Source organism: Entelurus aequoreus, linkage group LG02, assembly GCF_033978785.1.
Source record: "Entelurus aequoreus isolate RoL-2023_Sb linkage group LG02, RoL_Eaeq_v1.1, whole genome shotgun sequence".
Lineage (NCBI taxonomy): Eukaryota > Metazoa > Chordata > Actinopteri > Syngnathiformes > Syngnathidae > Entelurus > Entelurus aequoreus.
In genome coordinates, this window is record NC_084732.1 from 6585305 (window position 1) to 6601097 (window position 15793).

At 30.4% G+C, this 15793-nt stretch overlaps 2 protein-coding genes across 2 annotated transcripts in view; one reads left to right on the top strand and one right to left on the bottom strand.

Annotated features, from left to right (window-relative positions):
* Nucleotides 1–6039, top strand: part of LOC133629852 (pyruvate dehydrogenase phosphatase regulatory subunit, mitochondrial-like) — a 32662-nt gene extending 26623 nt beyond the window's left edge. The window contains 1 exon segment of the mRNA XM_062020901.1: nucleotides 1799–6039. Coding sequence (XP_061876885.1) covers nucleotides 1799–2206 — 408 coding nt within the window. The 3' untranslated portion in view covers nucleotides 2207–6039.
* A 1743-nt stretch (nucleotides 6040–7782) lies between these two features.
* LOC133629841 (small ribosomal subunit protein uS11m-like) lies at nucleotides 7783–15727 on the bottom strand. Its single transcript, XM_062020890.1, has 6 exons — nucleotides 15473–15727; nucleotides 15272–15355; nucleotides 12628–12726; nucleotides 12431–12560; nucleotides 12278–12343; nucleotides 7783–8037 (listed from the first exon to the last, which is right to left on the bottom strand). Exons 1-6 carry the CDS (start codon nucleotides 15559–15561, stop codon nucleotides 7930–7932), a joined length of 576 nt encoding a protein of 191 aa, XP_061876874.1. The 5' UTR covers nucleotides 15562–15727; the 3' UTR covers nucleotides 7783–7929.
* Between the last annotated feature and the right edge of the window lie 66 nt (nucleotides 15728–15793).

Sequence of the window (15793 nt, forward strand, 5' to 3'; positions counted from 1 at the left end):
AATTCTCCTTAAATGTATTAATTTTTTAATAGTATGACTGTTCTTTTTTTTGCATTCACTCGTGTCATACAATTATTACTTATGTCGGTTTTTCCATTATTCTTTTCATTCTTGGGATTATTACAGAATAATTTTAATAAGATGACTTGTTTGTTTCCATATTAATTTTGAAATAGTTTTTTTCCCCCCAATTACAAACATGTCATCAGAGGTAATTTTTTTCTGTATTATAAATTCATTCGTGTGTCCTCTCAATTGCTCTGTTGATTGCTATTCTGAATGTTGCTGGGCCATGGTTTGGTTTTGGAATTGTATTATTGTGTATTATTTTGTGGGACTGATTAATTAAAAAAATTAAAATAAAATAAATTCATCTTTATAGAATTCTCCTTTGTTGTATCATTACAACTACTCCATAAAAAAAAAGATACTACACACAAACAATATATATATTTTTAATTTTCCTACTTAAAAAGATACCTATTTGCAATATTAAAAACAATATGACCTAATTTAAAGTCCTTTTTTTTTTTTTTTACTGTTATGACTAGGGCTGCAACTAACGATTCATTTGATAATCGATTAATCTGTCGATAATTACTTCGATTAATAATCGGATAAAAGAGACTAACTACATTTCTATCCTTTCCGGTATTTTATTGACAAAAAAACAGCATACTGGCACCATACTTATTTTGATTATTGTTTCTCAGCTGTTTGTACATGTTGCAGTTTATAAATAAAGGTTTATTTAAAAAAATAAAATATATATATATAAAATTGCCTCTGCGCATGCGCATAGCATAGATCCAACGAATTGATGACTAAATTAATCGCCAACTATTTTTATAATCGATTTTAATCGATTTAATTAGGGATGTCGGATAATATCGGCCTGCCGATATTATCGGCCGATAAATGCGTTAAATTGTAATAGCGGAAATTATCGGTATCGGTTTTTTTATTATCTGTATCGTTTTTTTATTTTTTATTAAATCAACATAAAAAACACTTACAATTAGTGCACCAACCCAAAAAACCTCCCTTTGCCCCATTTCTTTCTGTTATCAATATTCTGGTTCCTACATTATATATCAATATATATTAATACAGTCTGCAAGGGATACAGTCCGTAAGCACACATGATTGTGCGTGCTGCTGGTCCACTAATAGTACTAACCTTTAACAGTTAATTTTACTCATTTTCATTAATTACTAGTTTCTATGTAACTGTTTTTATATTGTTTTACTTTCTTTTTTATTCAAGAAAATGTTTTTAATTTAGTTATCTTATTTTATTATTATTTAAAAAAAAGTACCTTATCTTCACCATACATGGTTGTCCAAATTAGGCATAATAATGTGTTAATTCCACGACTGCATATATCGGTTGATATCGGTATCGGTAATTAAAGAGTTGGACAATATCGGAATATCGGATATCGGCAAAAAGCCATTATCGGACATCCCTAGATTTAATTGATTAGTTGTTGCAGCCCTAGTTATGACCATTCTTTTTCATTTAGCAACCACTTGTCATACAACCCTTACTTCTTATTTTTATTTTTCTCATGATTATTAATTTAATTTGAGATTATTTCCTCATAATATTACACAATTATTTAAACAGGATTACTTCTTTCCATATTGTTTTTTAAATAACTTTTTTTCAAAATGCGCCTTTTTTTTTGTCTTCAGAAAAAAAATGACTTCATCTGCATCTTTAATATACAAATCTGTCATTTTTGCTGTAAAATATCCGGATGTTAATTAGTGCCGTCTCTCCCCCGGACATCAGGACACGGACTTCCTGGGCCGCGACGCTCTGCTGCAGCAGCGCCACGACGGCGTCTCGCGCCGCTTCGTCATGCTGGTGCTGGAGGACCACGACACGGAGCTGGACCTGTGGCCCTGGTGGGGCGAGCCCATCTACCGCAACGGCCACCTGGCGGGCGCCACCACCAGCAGCGCCTACAGCTACACGCTGGAGCGCCACGTCTGCCTGGGCTTCGTGTCGCCGCCGCCGGGCCCCGACGGCCTCCCCACCGCCATCACGCCGGACTTCATCAACCGCGGCGACTACGAGGTGGACATCGCCGGCCAGCGCTACCCGGCCAAAGCCAAACTCTACCCCTACAGCTCGCAGTTCACGCAGCACAAGAGGCGCAAGGAGGACCTGGAGCTCAGCAACCTGCAGGGCAAGTGACGTCCGCCGCCGCCGCCGCCGTCGCCGTCCCTATGGAGCACTCCTGCTCCTACGCCACCTTTTCCTTTCTTCCAAGTGCAATACCCCACAAGGCACCAAACTTGGGTGTGCACTGAAAAGTGCCTTTGAAGGCAGCGTCCGCCAAGACAACGTCCGCGCTTTGACATGAAGAAGCCGTGCAAAAAAAAAAAGTTTGCTTTTGCCGCGTCCGTCGCTTCTTTGTCGCCTGCGGCGTGACTTCTCTTTCGAAACCGCCTTCGCTGTTTGATGCTTTTTAGGGAAACGCCTTCAATATTTCACGTCCGTCACGAGTCGAAAGAAACCGCGTCCATCTTTCGTTGGCAAAGTACGAGTATTAAAACCAAGCCGCAAAAAAATGTACGTCCCACTTAATGCTACAGGGTTTTTTCTCATAAAATCGCTCCTTCCCCTGAGAATGAAAACTTTTATGGCTCATATTTGGATTAGTATTCTCTTATAAATCAAAGAAGAGTTGTTTTCATTAATTTAATAAGTTAAGACTTTTTTCTGTAATACTGCAAATGTCAAGAAATGTCTCAACGCGTCATAACATTGGGGGAAAAAAACACAAATACTCGTAATACAGTATAATAAAGTCATAAAATGACAACTTTTCTCTCATACGTGTAATATTTACATTTAATTTAAATCAATATCATTCACTTAAATGTTTTTAACATTAGACATTCTTAACAATCTTTACAACTCTGACTGAAATCCTGGAAAGTTACTTGCTATAACTTGAATTGAATTTAAAAATGTAATAAAAAATGATCTTATGTTATTAATAATAATATAATTCACATTAAAAAAATGTTTAACGTTAGACATGTATGGTGGTACAGTTCTTAAAAATCCTTGTAACTATGACCTAAATCTTGAAAAATTACTTGCTACAACTTTTATTAAATTAAAAAAATATATTTAAATGATCTTATTTCAAAATTGTATTATTAATAATAATATTATTCACATTAATGTGTAACATTAGACATGTATGGCAGTACAATTCTTAAAAATATTTGTACCTATGACCTAAATCTTGGAAAATTTCTTCCTACAACTTAAATTAAATTAAAAAAAAAAATCTTATTTATAAATGTTATTAGTAATACTTAATATAATTCACATACAAATGTGTAACATTAGACATGTATGGTGGTACAGTTCTTAAAAATCCTTGTAACAATGATCTAAATCTTGGAAAATTACTTGCTACAACTTATATTAAATTAAAAAAATATATTTAAATGATCTTATTTCAAAATTGTATTATTAATAATAATATAATTCACATAAATGTGTAACATTAGACATGTATGGCAGTACAATTCTTAAAAATATTTGTACCTATGACCTAAATCTTGGAAAATTTCTTGCTACAACTTAAATTAAATTTTAAAAAAAAATCTTATTTATAAATTTTATTAATAATACTTAATATAATTCACATACAAATGTGTAACATTAGACATGTATGGTGGTACAGTTCTTAAAAATCCTTGTAACTATGACCTAAATCTTGGAAAATTACTTGCTACAACTTATATTAAATTTAAAAAATATATTTAAATGATCTTATTTCAAAATTGTATTATTAATAATAATATAATTCACATAAATGTGTAACATTAGACATGTATGGCAGTACAATTCTTAAAAATATTTGTACCTATGACCTAAATCTTGGAAAATTTCTTGCTACAACTTATATTAAATTAAAAAAAATATCTTATTTATAAATGTTATTAATAATACTTAATATAATTCACATACAAATGTGTAACATTAGACATGTATGGTGGTACAGTTCTTAAAAATCCTTGTAACAATGATCTAAATCTTGGAAAATTACTTGCTACACGTATCAAATTAAAAATGATACAAAAATGTTTTAACATTTTTTAAATGTAATCAGGAATATTAATGAATATAATTTACATCAAAAATATGTAACATTACACATGAATGGTCATACAATTCTTAAAATTCCTATCAAATTTAATTAAAAAGTTATGTAATATTTAAATTTGAATAAAAATAATGAATATAATTTACAGCAAAAATGTCTAACAGACATTTATGGTGATACAATTCTTAAAAATCCTTAAAAATATGACTTCAATCTTGGAAAGTTACTTGCTACTACTTATATCATTTTTTCTAATGCAATTAAAAATAGTATGTATTCCCTTCAAAAATGTGTTAGGTTAAACATGTATGGTCATCAATTCTTAAAAATCCTTGTAACTATGACTTAAATATTGGAAAATAACTTGCTACAACTTAAATTAGAAATTGTTTTAAAAAAGTATCAAATTTTTTAATAAATTAAAAACAATTAATATATTTCACATACAAAATGCATAAAAATGCATACCATTAGACATGAATGTTCATACAATTCTTGAAAATCCTCAAACTGACTTAAATCTTGGAAAATTACCTGCTACTACTGATATCAATATTTAAATTTAATTTAAAAATTCTAAATTTTTAAAATTGAATTAAAAATATTTATAATTGAATATTCCCATCAAAAATGTGCAACAGTAGACGTGTGGTCAAAAATTCTTAAAATTCCTTAAATCTTGGAAAATGACTTTCTGCAACTTATATCTAATTAAAAATTGTTTTAAAAAAAATCTCAAATTTTTAAGTTAAATTAAAAATGAATATAATTCACATAAAAAATCTGCAACATTAGACATGTATGGTCATACAATTCTTAAAAATTCTTGAAAATATTACTTAAATCTTAAAAAAATTACTTGCTACTACTTCTTTTGATTTAATAAAAAAAATATCTAATTTTTATTTAATAAAAAAATTACAATTACCCAATTCTTATACTACACATTTATGGTCATGAAATGATTGAATCTTGTAATTGTACATTTTACAACTTACACATAATATTTAGATCAAGTTATAGTAAGACTTCAGTAAAAATAAATGTAATATTGGCAGAAAAAAAATATGACTTAGTTCACAAAACACTAATTAAATAAAAATGACAACTTCCAAAAATCTCTAACATTTGACGTGAATTATCATGAAATTCATAAAAATCTTTGAAACTACTACTTGAATATCATACATTTTCTTGTCACAACTTTAACAAATAATTATTTTTTTAAATGTCTGTAATATTACACATATGGTTGTCTTGTTCGTAAAACATGTAAAAAAAAAAAAGGGTTTTTTTTAGATGTTATTGGGGGTAAAATATGACCTAATTCACATAAATAACTTTTGTTTTGTTTAGTCAAAAACAAAATAAAATCTTTAAAAAAAAACATAACATTACATAATTTAGTGTCCTAAAATGAGTTTTACTCCCACTTAAATTTATTCTTGTTCCATACAAATTATCAGTTGATATTTTCAGCAACACAAATGCAATGTGGTGTCAGCATTTTCATATCATATTTCATATTATATCTGTCATATCAGCAACGTCACTTATTTTGTGCTGGTCAAAGGTCGCGACAAATAATGACAGCAAAAAAGTTGAAAAAAAAAACAATTGACAAAGTTTGGCTTTAATTGCGTGGATGAATAGGGAAGTTTTGCTTTTCTTTATCTAGAAAAATTACTTCTTTTCATCCAAAAATCTAGTTTTTTTTTAACATAAATATTTATAAGAATTTTTTTATTTAATGTGCGAGGAAAGCAAAAACACATTTTTCATTTTTCATGTTTCAGCAAACGACTCCGGTCGTCGTTTTCATGCACGGTGTGCTTATTAAGGGATACATTAATCAATGATACTCCGTATTGATCTACACATATATATATATGTATATATATATGTATATATATATATATATGTATATATATATGTATATATGTATATATATATATATATATATATATATATATATGTATATATATATATGTCTTAATTAGATTATCCAAAAAATAGTGCTCGATACCGTGGTAGAGCGTAATATGTATGTGTGGGAAAAAAATCGCAAGACTATTTCATCTCTACAGGCCTGTTTCATGAGGGGTTTACCTTAATCAAGGTAAACCCCTCATGAAACAGGCCTGTAGAGATGAAATAGTCTTGTGATTTTTTTCCCACATACATACATATATATATATCTATATCTATATATATATAGATATATAGATATATATACAGATTATGCAAAAAAAGTTGAATTAATTAAAACATTTTACTAAATTACGAATCAATTGTATTACTTTTAAGATAAAATACAAATATATTCAAAGTATGACATTAAGTCAAAAAGAAGAAAATATTTGTTCCCATTATATTGATTACATTTAAAATGTTTATATTCTTAAATATAATAATTTTGTGTCCACACTATCATACTTTTGTATTTATTGCATGCATAGATATGAATGTATATACACTGGAAACATATGTTCTTCTTTTATGTGCACTACTTTGAAGTATATTGTATTGTCCAAATGCCAATATAATAGTAAGACATTAAAGTAAAAAAAGAAAATGTATTCATATTGATTACGTTGAATTGTCTTTTTTTTTTGTGAATTATATAATCATTTTGTGTCTATTCTTTAGAAACATGTATAATCATACTTTTTAAATGTAATATGTGTAGATATAAATGTACATGCAAAAAATATATTTTCTTCTTTTAAGTGCACTACTTTAAAGTATATTCGCATTGTTCAAATGCCAATATAATAAAAGTTGAAAACATGAAAAAAAAAATTTTAAATTAAGATTTGAATCTGAAAATAATAATGCTATAGTTAAAAAAAGAAACATCTAAACTTGAAAAAAATAGAATGTCAAAAAAAAGATTTGAATCTGAAAACATATTTTAATTAAAAAAAGAAAGATCTGATCATGGAAAAAATTGAAACATAACATTTGAATCTAAAAAAAATAATATTAAAAAAAAAGAAAAATATGAACCTGGAAACATTTTTTAAAAATAAGATTTGAATCTGAAAAAACAAAAGCACAGAAATCGAATTATACAAAAGTAAAAAATGGAAATTTGTTACAAAAAAATCATAATTTTATTCAACCTGCAAAAAAATGTGTGCACTTATTTTTATTTGGAATACATTCATGTATAAATGTATATGTACTGAACATATATTTTCTTCTTTTAAATGCAGTACTTTAAAGTATATTCGTATTGTTCAAATGCCAATATAATAAAAGTAAGACATTAAACTAAAAAGAAGAAAATATGTATTCATATTGATTACATTTAAGTTGTCTTTTTTTTCCTCCATTTTATTTGTGAATTATATAACAATTTTGTGTCCATTCTTTAGGAACATGTATAATCAGACTTTTTAAATATAACATATATATATATAGATATAAATGTATATACACTGAAAATATATTTTCTTCTTTTTAATGCACTACTTTAAATATATTTGTATTGTTTAATATTAGTATCAGACAGTACATTGAACTCAACTGGTTTTTTGTGGCGTATGCATATGATACAGTATATTTATCAACACCTGTATAAGGTGAATGTAGATCACGTGACTTGAAGGAAGGGAAACTCACATATAAACACACCCTGTGGATAAATAAACATTTATATTGCATATTTATATCCAGATGATGTCAAAAAAGTCCATTATTTTGTGTGGATATGGAGTGAGCCTGAATAAAACACATGGTATCATAGCACTGACCATGCAAGTTTATTGATCCACCATCATCATCATCATACCCTCCTGGCTTTGCGAGGTCGGCAGCCATTGTGCGGCACGGGGGTGTCGTCGGTGATGGAGACCACCTCCAGGCCGCCCATGGTCAAACCTTGGATGGCCGACTGAAAGAAGGACACGTCCGCTCGTTAATACGCCAAGAAGACGAATCCGCGCCGCTTAGCTTCAATGAAATCCTGGCTATGGACGCTGATTTTTTTGCACAGGAAATACTCTTTATTGTGTTCTTTTTTACCGATATCATGCAAGTGTCGAAATAAAATAACGAAGACAGGTGCTTATTTACATTCTTGCAAGTGTAAAAAGAAGTAAGGTAAAAACTAATATGCCGGGTTACTTCCTGTTTATATTTCTTACCTTCTTCTTCTTTTGTATTAAATGTTGCAAAAAAAGAGGGATGCACAGAACCGAAGTCTGCTGTAATTTACTGACGTCTTGCCTCAGGATACCTTGTTTTTTTACATTAATACTTTTATCTTGCTAACTTTTCTTGCTGAAATCATACTTCACAAAATGAAGAGTTTGTTTGTCATAAAACTCTACGGAGCCCCTAAAGTGACATGGGGGAAATTTATTTTTTAATAATAATTTTTTTTTTTTTTTAGACTTTTTATAAAGTTATAAAAAAAATAAAAATAAAATTTTTTTTTTTTTTTTTTTTTAGACATGTATCTCGTGCGCACGAGAAACTTTTTATAAAGTTATATATAAAAAAAAAAAAAATATATATATATATATATATATATATATATATATTTTTTTTTTTTTTTTACACGAGATAAATGTCTAAAAAAAATAAAATAAAATTAAAAAATAAATTTACCCCATGTCCCTTTAGGGACTCCGTAAAACTCAAACTAATTCAATGAAATGTCATCATTTATTTATTATTTGAAAATTACATTATCTTGTAAAGCAACTCACTTCTTTATAGTCATTGTTTTTGTAATATTAACAGCTTTATTGTAATGAAAGGTATTCTTCTGTCATATCACATGTTTTCCTCTCTTTTTGTATATTCTATTTATTAATACAACTTGTACAATCAGCCCTTGTTTATCGCTGTTCATTGGTTCCGGACATGAAATGAATTCTCGCGACATTATCTTGTAATACAACTCAATTCTTGGTAATTGTTTGTGTTTATTATACTACTTTGAATACATTTAAAATTCTTCTGTGATAATACACATTTTTTAGTTTAGTTCTTATATTACGGAAAAAGTAAATTCTCATAAAATCAATACGCACAAATGTATTCTTCATTTTATTTAATAATTGACATTTATTCTTGTAAAATTCTGACTTTTCGTAACATTACAAATTCACTCTAATAAAACCGTGGTATTGTGTTACAAAATTAACACTTTAAATGAAAGCAAATATCTGTAATATTACAAATTAGTTCTGATAAAGTAAAAAAAAAGTGTGTATTTTGTTAAGTTCAGTCCTAAAATTATGGAAAAAATAAACCCTCAAATTAATAAATATTTTATTATATTAAAATGGTTATTTTTCCTGTAATATATCTTTATTGTAATGACATTTCTTTTTTTCTTATTATTACTACTTTTGTATATTCTCTTTATTAATACAATGTAACTCCTGACCAATCATCCCTTGTTTATTGCTGTTAATTCTAATTGCAATAATTGCATTTTTGCGACATTATCTTGAAATACAACTTAATTCCTGGTAATTAATTTTTTTGGTAATAACATTCTTTTATTCTCATTAAAATATTTTATTATTATTTTGGAGTTTAGTTCTAATATTACGAAAAAAGTAAATTCTCATAAAATCAATACGCACATATGTATTCTTAATTTTATTTAATAATTGACATTTATTCTTGTAAAATTCTGACTTTTCGTAACATTACAAATTCACTCGAATAAAACCATGGTATTGTGTTACAAAATTAACACTTTAAATGAAAGCAAATATCTGTAATATTACAAATTTGTTCTGATAAAGTTAAAAAAAAGTGTGTATTTTGTTAAGTTCAGTCCTAAAATTATGGAAAAAATAAACCCTCAAATTAATAAATATTTTATTATATTAAAATGGTTATTTTTCCTGTAATATATCTTTATTTTAATGACATTTCCTTTTTTGTTATTATTACTACTTTTGTATATTCTCTTTATTAATACAATTTAACTCCTGACCAATCATCCCTTGTTTATTGCTGTTAATTGTAATTGCAATAATTGCATTTTTGCGACATTATCTTGAAATACAACTTAATTTTTGGTAATTATTTTTTGGTAATAAAATGTTTTTGTTCTCATTAAAATATTTCATTATAATTTTGGAGTTTATTACTAATATTACGAGAAAAGTAAATTCTCATAAAATCAATAGGTACAAATGTATTCTTAATTTTATTTAATATTAGATGATTTTTTAGATGACTTCTTCTTGTAGTATTACAAAGTCACTCTAATAAAACTAGGATACTGTGTTACGAAAATATCACTTTACATAAAAGAAAATATCACCAATTTGTTCCGAAAAAATAAAACTGTCTTTTTTTTATTAAGTTTATGTGGGGGAAAAAATAAAACCTCATAAAATTCTAAGTTACTTTCTTCTATTAAAAATGTCATTTTTCCTGTAATATTACCATGTTATTGTAGTTACATTTCTTTTTTTCTTCTTGTGTATATTCTCTTAATTAATTCAACTTAACTCCTGTACAGTCATCCCTTCTTTATTGCTGGTAATTGTTTTTAATAAATGTTTCCGTAATATTATACATTTATTCTCAAAAATGTTTATTTTGTAGTTTAGTTCTAATTTCTCAAAATTTTTTATTTTGTAGTTTAGTTCTAATTTTATGGGAAAAGTAAATTCTCATAAAATTAATACGTACTAATGTATTATTAATTTTTTAAATATTATTTGACTTTAATCTTGTAAAAACCTGACTTCTTGTAATATTACATATTCACTCTAACCGGCATGTGATTTGAACTTAATGAAAAAGACTGAAAATAAGCCGGGGGTCTGGGGGCCTAAAAATAGCTAAGCTACTGGGAAATTTGCTGCGTAGCTTCGATTTTTAAGTTAATGTCTAATGGAAAACCGTAGTTTTTACCACTGCAGCCGTAAACCGTAGTTGTTGGCAGGTATGACGGATCAAGATTTGAACACACATTGTAGGTCGGGAAAAAACGAAGAAAAACGCAAAATATTTTTTTATATTTTTACAGAGATATTTTACAAAAAATCACACACCTGCTCTAATAAAACTAAGATATTTTGCGACAAAATCCACTATTTTTATAAATAAATCTATTAACAATTTATTCTGATAAAATAAAAAATGTCTATTTTTTACAATTCAGTCCTAAAATGAAGAGAAACAAATTAAACCCTCATAAAAAAAGTTACATTTTATAATAAAATTGACATTTTTTAATGTAATATTCCAACTTTATTATAATGAAATTTCTTCTTCTGTCATATTGTCCGAGGACAAAGCTACGAACAATGGGAGACCGGGCTTTCTGTTCTGCCGCTCCAAATCTGTGGAACGCTCTCCCTGACCACCTGAGGGCACCACAGACTGTGGATGCTTTTAAAATAGGGCTTAAAAACCCTTCTTTTTAAAAAAGCCTCTTTTTTTTTTTCCCCAGATATATGCATATTAGTTTTAGCTATTTGTCTGTTCTAGTTTTTATTTGTATTTATCGTTTAATACACTGCAGCACTTTGAGGTTGTTTACTCAATGTAAAGTGCTTTTTACAAATAAAATCTATTATTATTATATCACATTTTTCTCCCTTTTTCCATTTTCTTTCTTACAACAACTCAATTCCTGAACAATAATCGCTGTCCATCAACGACCGCGGTAATTGAATTTCCGCAAAGAAGGACATTATTTTTCATAAATCAAATATTTACACAGCCGGAGCACAAAAACCTTCTGAAGAAATGTTGCCACATTATAATAACCATCGAGACCTGAAATAACATCCATTAAGTCACATTTACACTCTTTTAATCCGATACAGTACACTTCCTGAGGCTGAGCCAATCAGCGGCCACGATACTGAATCGGTCTGGTCTCCTCTAGTGGCCAATACTACTGTGGTGCTGATATTTTTAATTCATAATTAGACATTGTTATGCTTGACAATTCTTAATCTAGGACCACGATATTTTACAGAATGCTTTAAAAAATATATTTTTGAAAATCTGACTTTTTATTGGTTGTTTAAAACAATAAAACGCAATAAATCGCAGCATATTTTAGAATACTACAATGACATTAAAACCATACCTTTCCTGGTAAGTTACTAAAACGACACCCGCTTAAGGTTGTGTGTACTCACCAGACGTCCCGGGCCGAGACCTTTGACCACCACGCGCACAAACGTCACTCCCTTTGCGTTGGCTTTCTACTCGCAGTCCAGAAGAAGAAGAAAAAAAAGCACGTTAGAAGTGATGTTTCACCTTTGGTTGCGAAGACGGGCGAGGGGAGCTACCGATGCGGCGGACATGCCGGTGGTCTGAGCGGCGACCGGCGTGGCCTTCTTTCGGTTCTTGAAACCTTCCATCCCGCAGGAAGTCCTCACCATGTACTGTCCGTCGCAGTCCGTCAGCTGGATCTGTACACTGCGGGAGGACACGGGGAGTGAGGCACGCTCCAGAAGACAATATGGAACGGGCCAAGTGTTATTACTTGTTGTACGTGGCTTTGATGTGCACGATGGGTAACTCCTCAAACTTCTTCCCTGCCCACCTGAGCGGACTGTCCTGGCCAGGCAGCGGAGGGACGTGGCTGAGGGTTCCAATCCACAACATGATTAGAAGGAAAATTGAATTGAATTTGAGAGCACCCAGCATGGACGAATAGAACAGACGAGTCATTGTTTTGTCTGCTCGCGGAAAACAAACATCCTAATCTACGATTTGACTCCCTCGAGTGGCCTTGACGCTGTGAAAACAGGACCAGGCTGTTCTGAAAAACACCCCCGAGGACACCTCAATGATGGACGCTTTTGACCTTCCTCAACGACACCTGGAGACGAACTTTTGCAGATCTGCCTCAGTCTATAAAAAACATTACATCATCACACCCAAGACAATTGGGCACACACGCACACACCCCCACGGTTTGCGAGTCTTTGTTCATGCAACCATATTTACCTCATTCCGGTTTCTTCCGTAGAAGAAAAAATATATATATTGAACATTTTATCGAATGGCCCTGCGGTGAGGTGGCGACTTGTCCAGGGTGTACCCCGCCTACTCGAATGCAGCTGAGATAGGCTCCAGCACCACCCGCGACCCCAAAAGGGACAAGCGGTAGAAAATGGATGGATTTTATTGAACACATTTTCTTATTGATATTGATTATGTGTCTTATCGTGATATATATATTGATATTTTGTCGTTTGTCTGACATGATGACACGCTCGGCTCAGTTGAGGACTTGCTTTACACAGTAAATTCGGGACAAAAGTCTGAATCTGAAAAAAATTAAATTTTATTAATAAAAAAAAGAAAGATCTGAACCTTAAAAACAATTTTACAAATAATATATGAATCGGAAAAAAATACATTTTAATTTTTTTTAAAAAGTCTACACCTGAAAAACAGAGTAAATGTAAAAAAATAAGATTTTAATCTGAAGTTATTTATTTTTTATTAAAAAAATAAACATTTTAATCTAAAAAAAACAAGTCAAAAAAAGTCTGAATCTGAAAAAAATTACATTTTTTTAATAATAAAAAAAGAAAGATCTGAACCTTAAAACCAATTTCACAAATAATATATGAATTTCAAAAAATTACATTTTAATTTTAAAAAAGAAGGTCTAAACCTGAAAAACAGAGTAAATGTAAAAAATAAGATTTGAATCTGAATGTATTTATTTTTTATTTAAAAAAATAAACATTTTAATCTAAAAAAAACAAGTCAAAAAAAGTCTGAATCTGAAAAAAATTATATTTTATTAATAAAAAAAAAGAAAGATCTGAACCTTAAAACCAATTTTACAAATAATATATGAATTTTAAAAAAATACATTTTAATTTTAAAAAAGGTCTAAACCTGAAAAACAGAGTAAATGTTAAAAAATAAGATTTGAGTCTGAATTTTTTTTTTATTAAAAAAATAAACATTTTAATCTAAAAAAAACAAGTCCAAAATAAGATTTGAATCTGAAAAAATATATATTTTAATTAAAAAAAGAAATATCTGAACTGATTTTTTTTTTTAAATAGATCTGAACCTTAAAAAAAAATTATAAAATGAAAAAAAAGTTTCAAATTCAAAAATTTAATATTTTAATTAACAAAAAATCTGAACATAATTTTTTTTAAAAATAAGATTTGAATATGAAAATAATATTTTACTTAAAAAATATCTAAACCTGGAAGAAAAATACAATAAAATGTCAAATTGCTTTGAAATATTTTGCATTAGAAATGTATTGTCACGTACCTACAACCACTTTTTCCCCCTGCAAACCAACGCCACAAATACAGCCGTGGTCAAAAGTTTACAAACACTTGTAAAGAACATAATGACATGGCTGTCTTCTGGAGGAAAGTTATGTGGTGTGACAAAAACCGACACAAAAATTGAGCTGTTTGGCCACAATACCCGGCAATATGTGTGGAGGAGAAAAGGTGAGGCCTTTAATCCCGGGAACACCATGCCTACCGTCAAGCATGGTGGTGGTAGTATTATGCACTGGGCCTGTTTTGCTGCCAATGGAACTGGTGCTTTACAGAGAGTAAACGGGACAATCCCATCAAACAATGTGCCTAGCAGCTAGGAATTTAACGGATGTTGTTAACGCCGTTAAGTTTGTCTTAAGAAGTACATTTTCCCAAAGCAAGTGTTGACAAAGAGGCATCGTCTGATATATAATAATAATACAATTATTATTATTATCCTCCACATGGAGAGGAGCCAGGTGAGGTGGTTCGGGTATCTGGTCAGGATGCCACCCGAATGCCTCCCTAGGGAGGTGTTTAGGGCACGTCCGACCGGTAAGAGGCCACGGGGAAGACCCAGGACACGTTGGATAGACTATGTCTCCCGGCTGGCCTGGGAACGCCTCTGGATCCCCAGGGAGGAGCTGGACGAAGTGGCTGGGGAGAGGGAAGTCTGGGCTTCCCTGCTTAGGCTGCTGCCCCCGCGACCCAACCTCGGATAAGCGGAAGAAGATGGATGGATACAATTATTATTATTTATAATAATAATAATTATAGAATGAAGCTGAGATAGGCTCCAGCACCCTCCGCGACCCCGAAAGGGACAAGCGGTAGAAAAATGGATGGATAGATATCAATTGGCAGGAACAAAAATCTCACCTAAATTCTTTGGAGTCTTCTGTGGAGTATTTGCTGGACCGTGCTGTCTCTTGTAGTCTGACAGCGCTGCTACATAACGTCCTCCTACACAAATATAATTCACATTTGTACATATTTTAAAAATAATAATAATAATCACGTGACATTGTCATTTGTAACACACTAGCTAGGAAGTTAGCATTCGCCATGCTAACTACTTACAAAGCGGCTCGGTTGGCGGCGAGAGGGGCAGCGACGTGACGGCACACGCTACCCAGGGAGTTAACGAACACACAAGTTAATTTGAACATATCACACAAGAATTGGTCAGGGAATATTTACAAAAATACAAAATAAAACGTGACTTTGACTGCGATGCTACTCCTGCGGTAGTTACTATTAGCCTGGATTAGGGAGGGGGCGTTCTTGAAAACACGACTATTATTCCTACTGTCCCATATTATTTTTTCCATCAAATATATAAAATAATTTAATATATAATTCTATCACAATGAACACATGTTTTAAACAGGCCGGTTCATG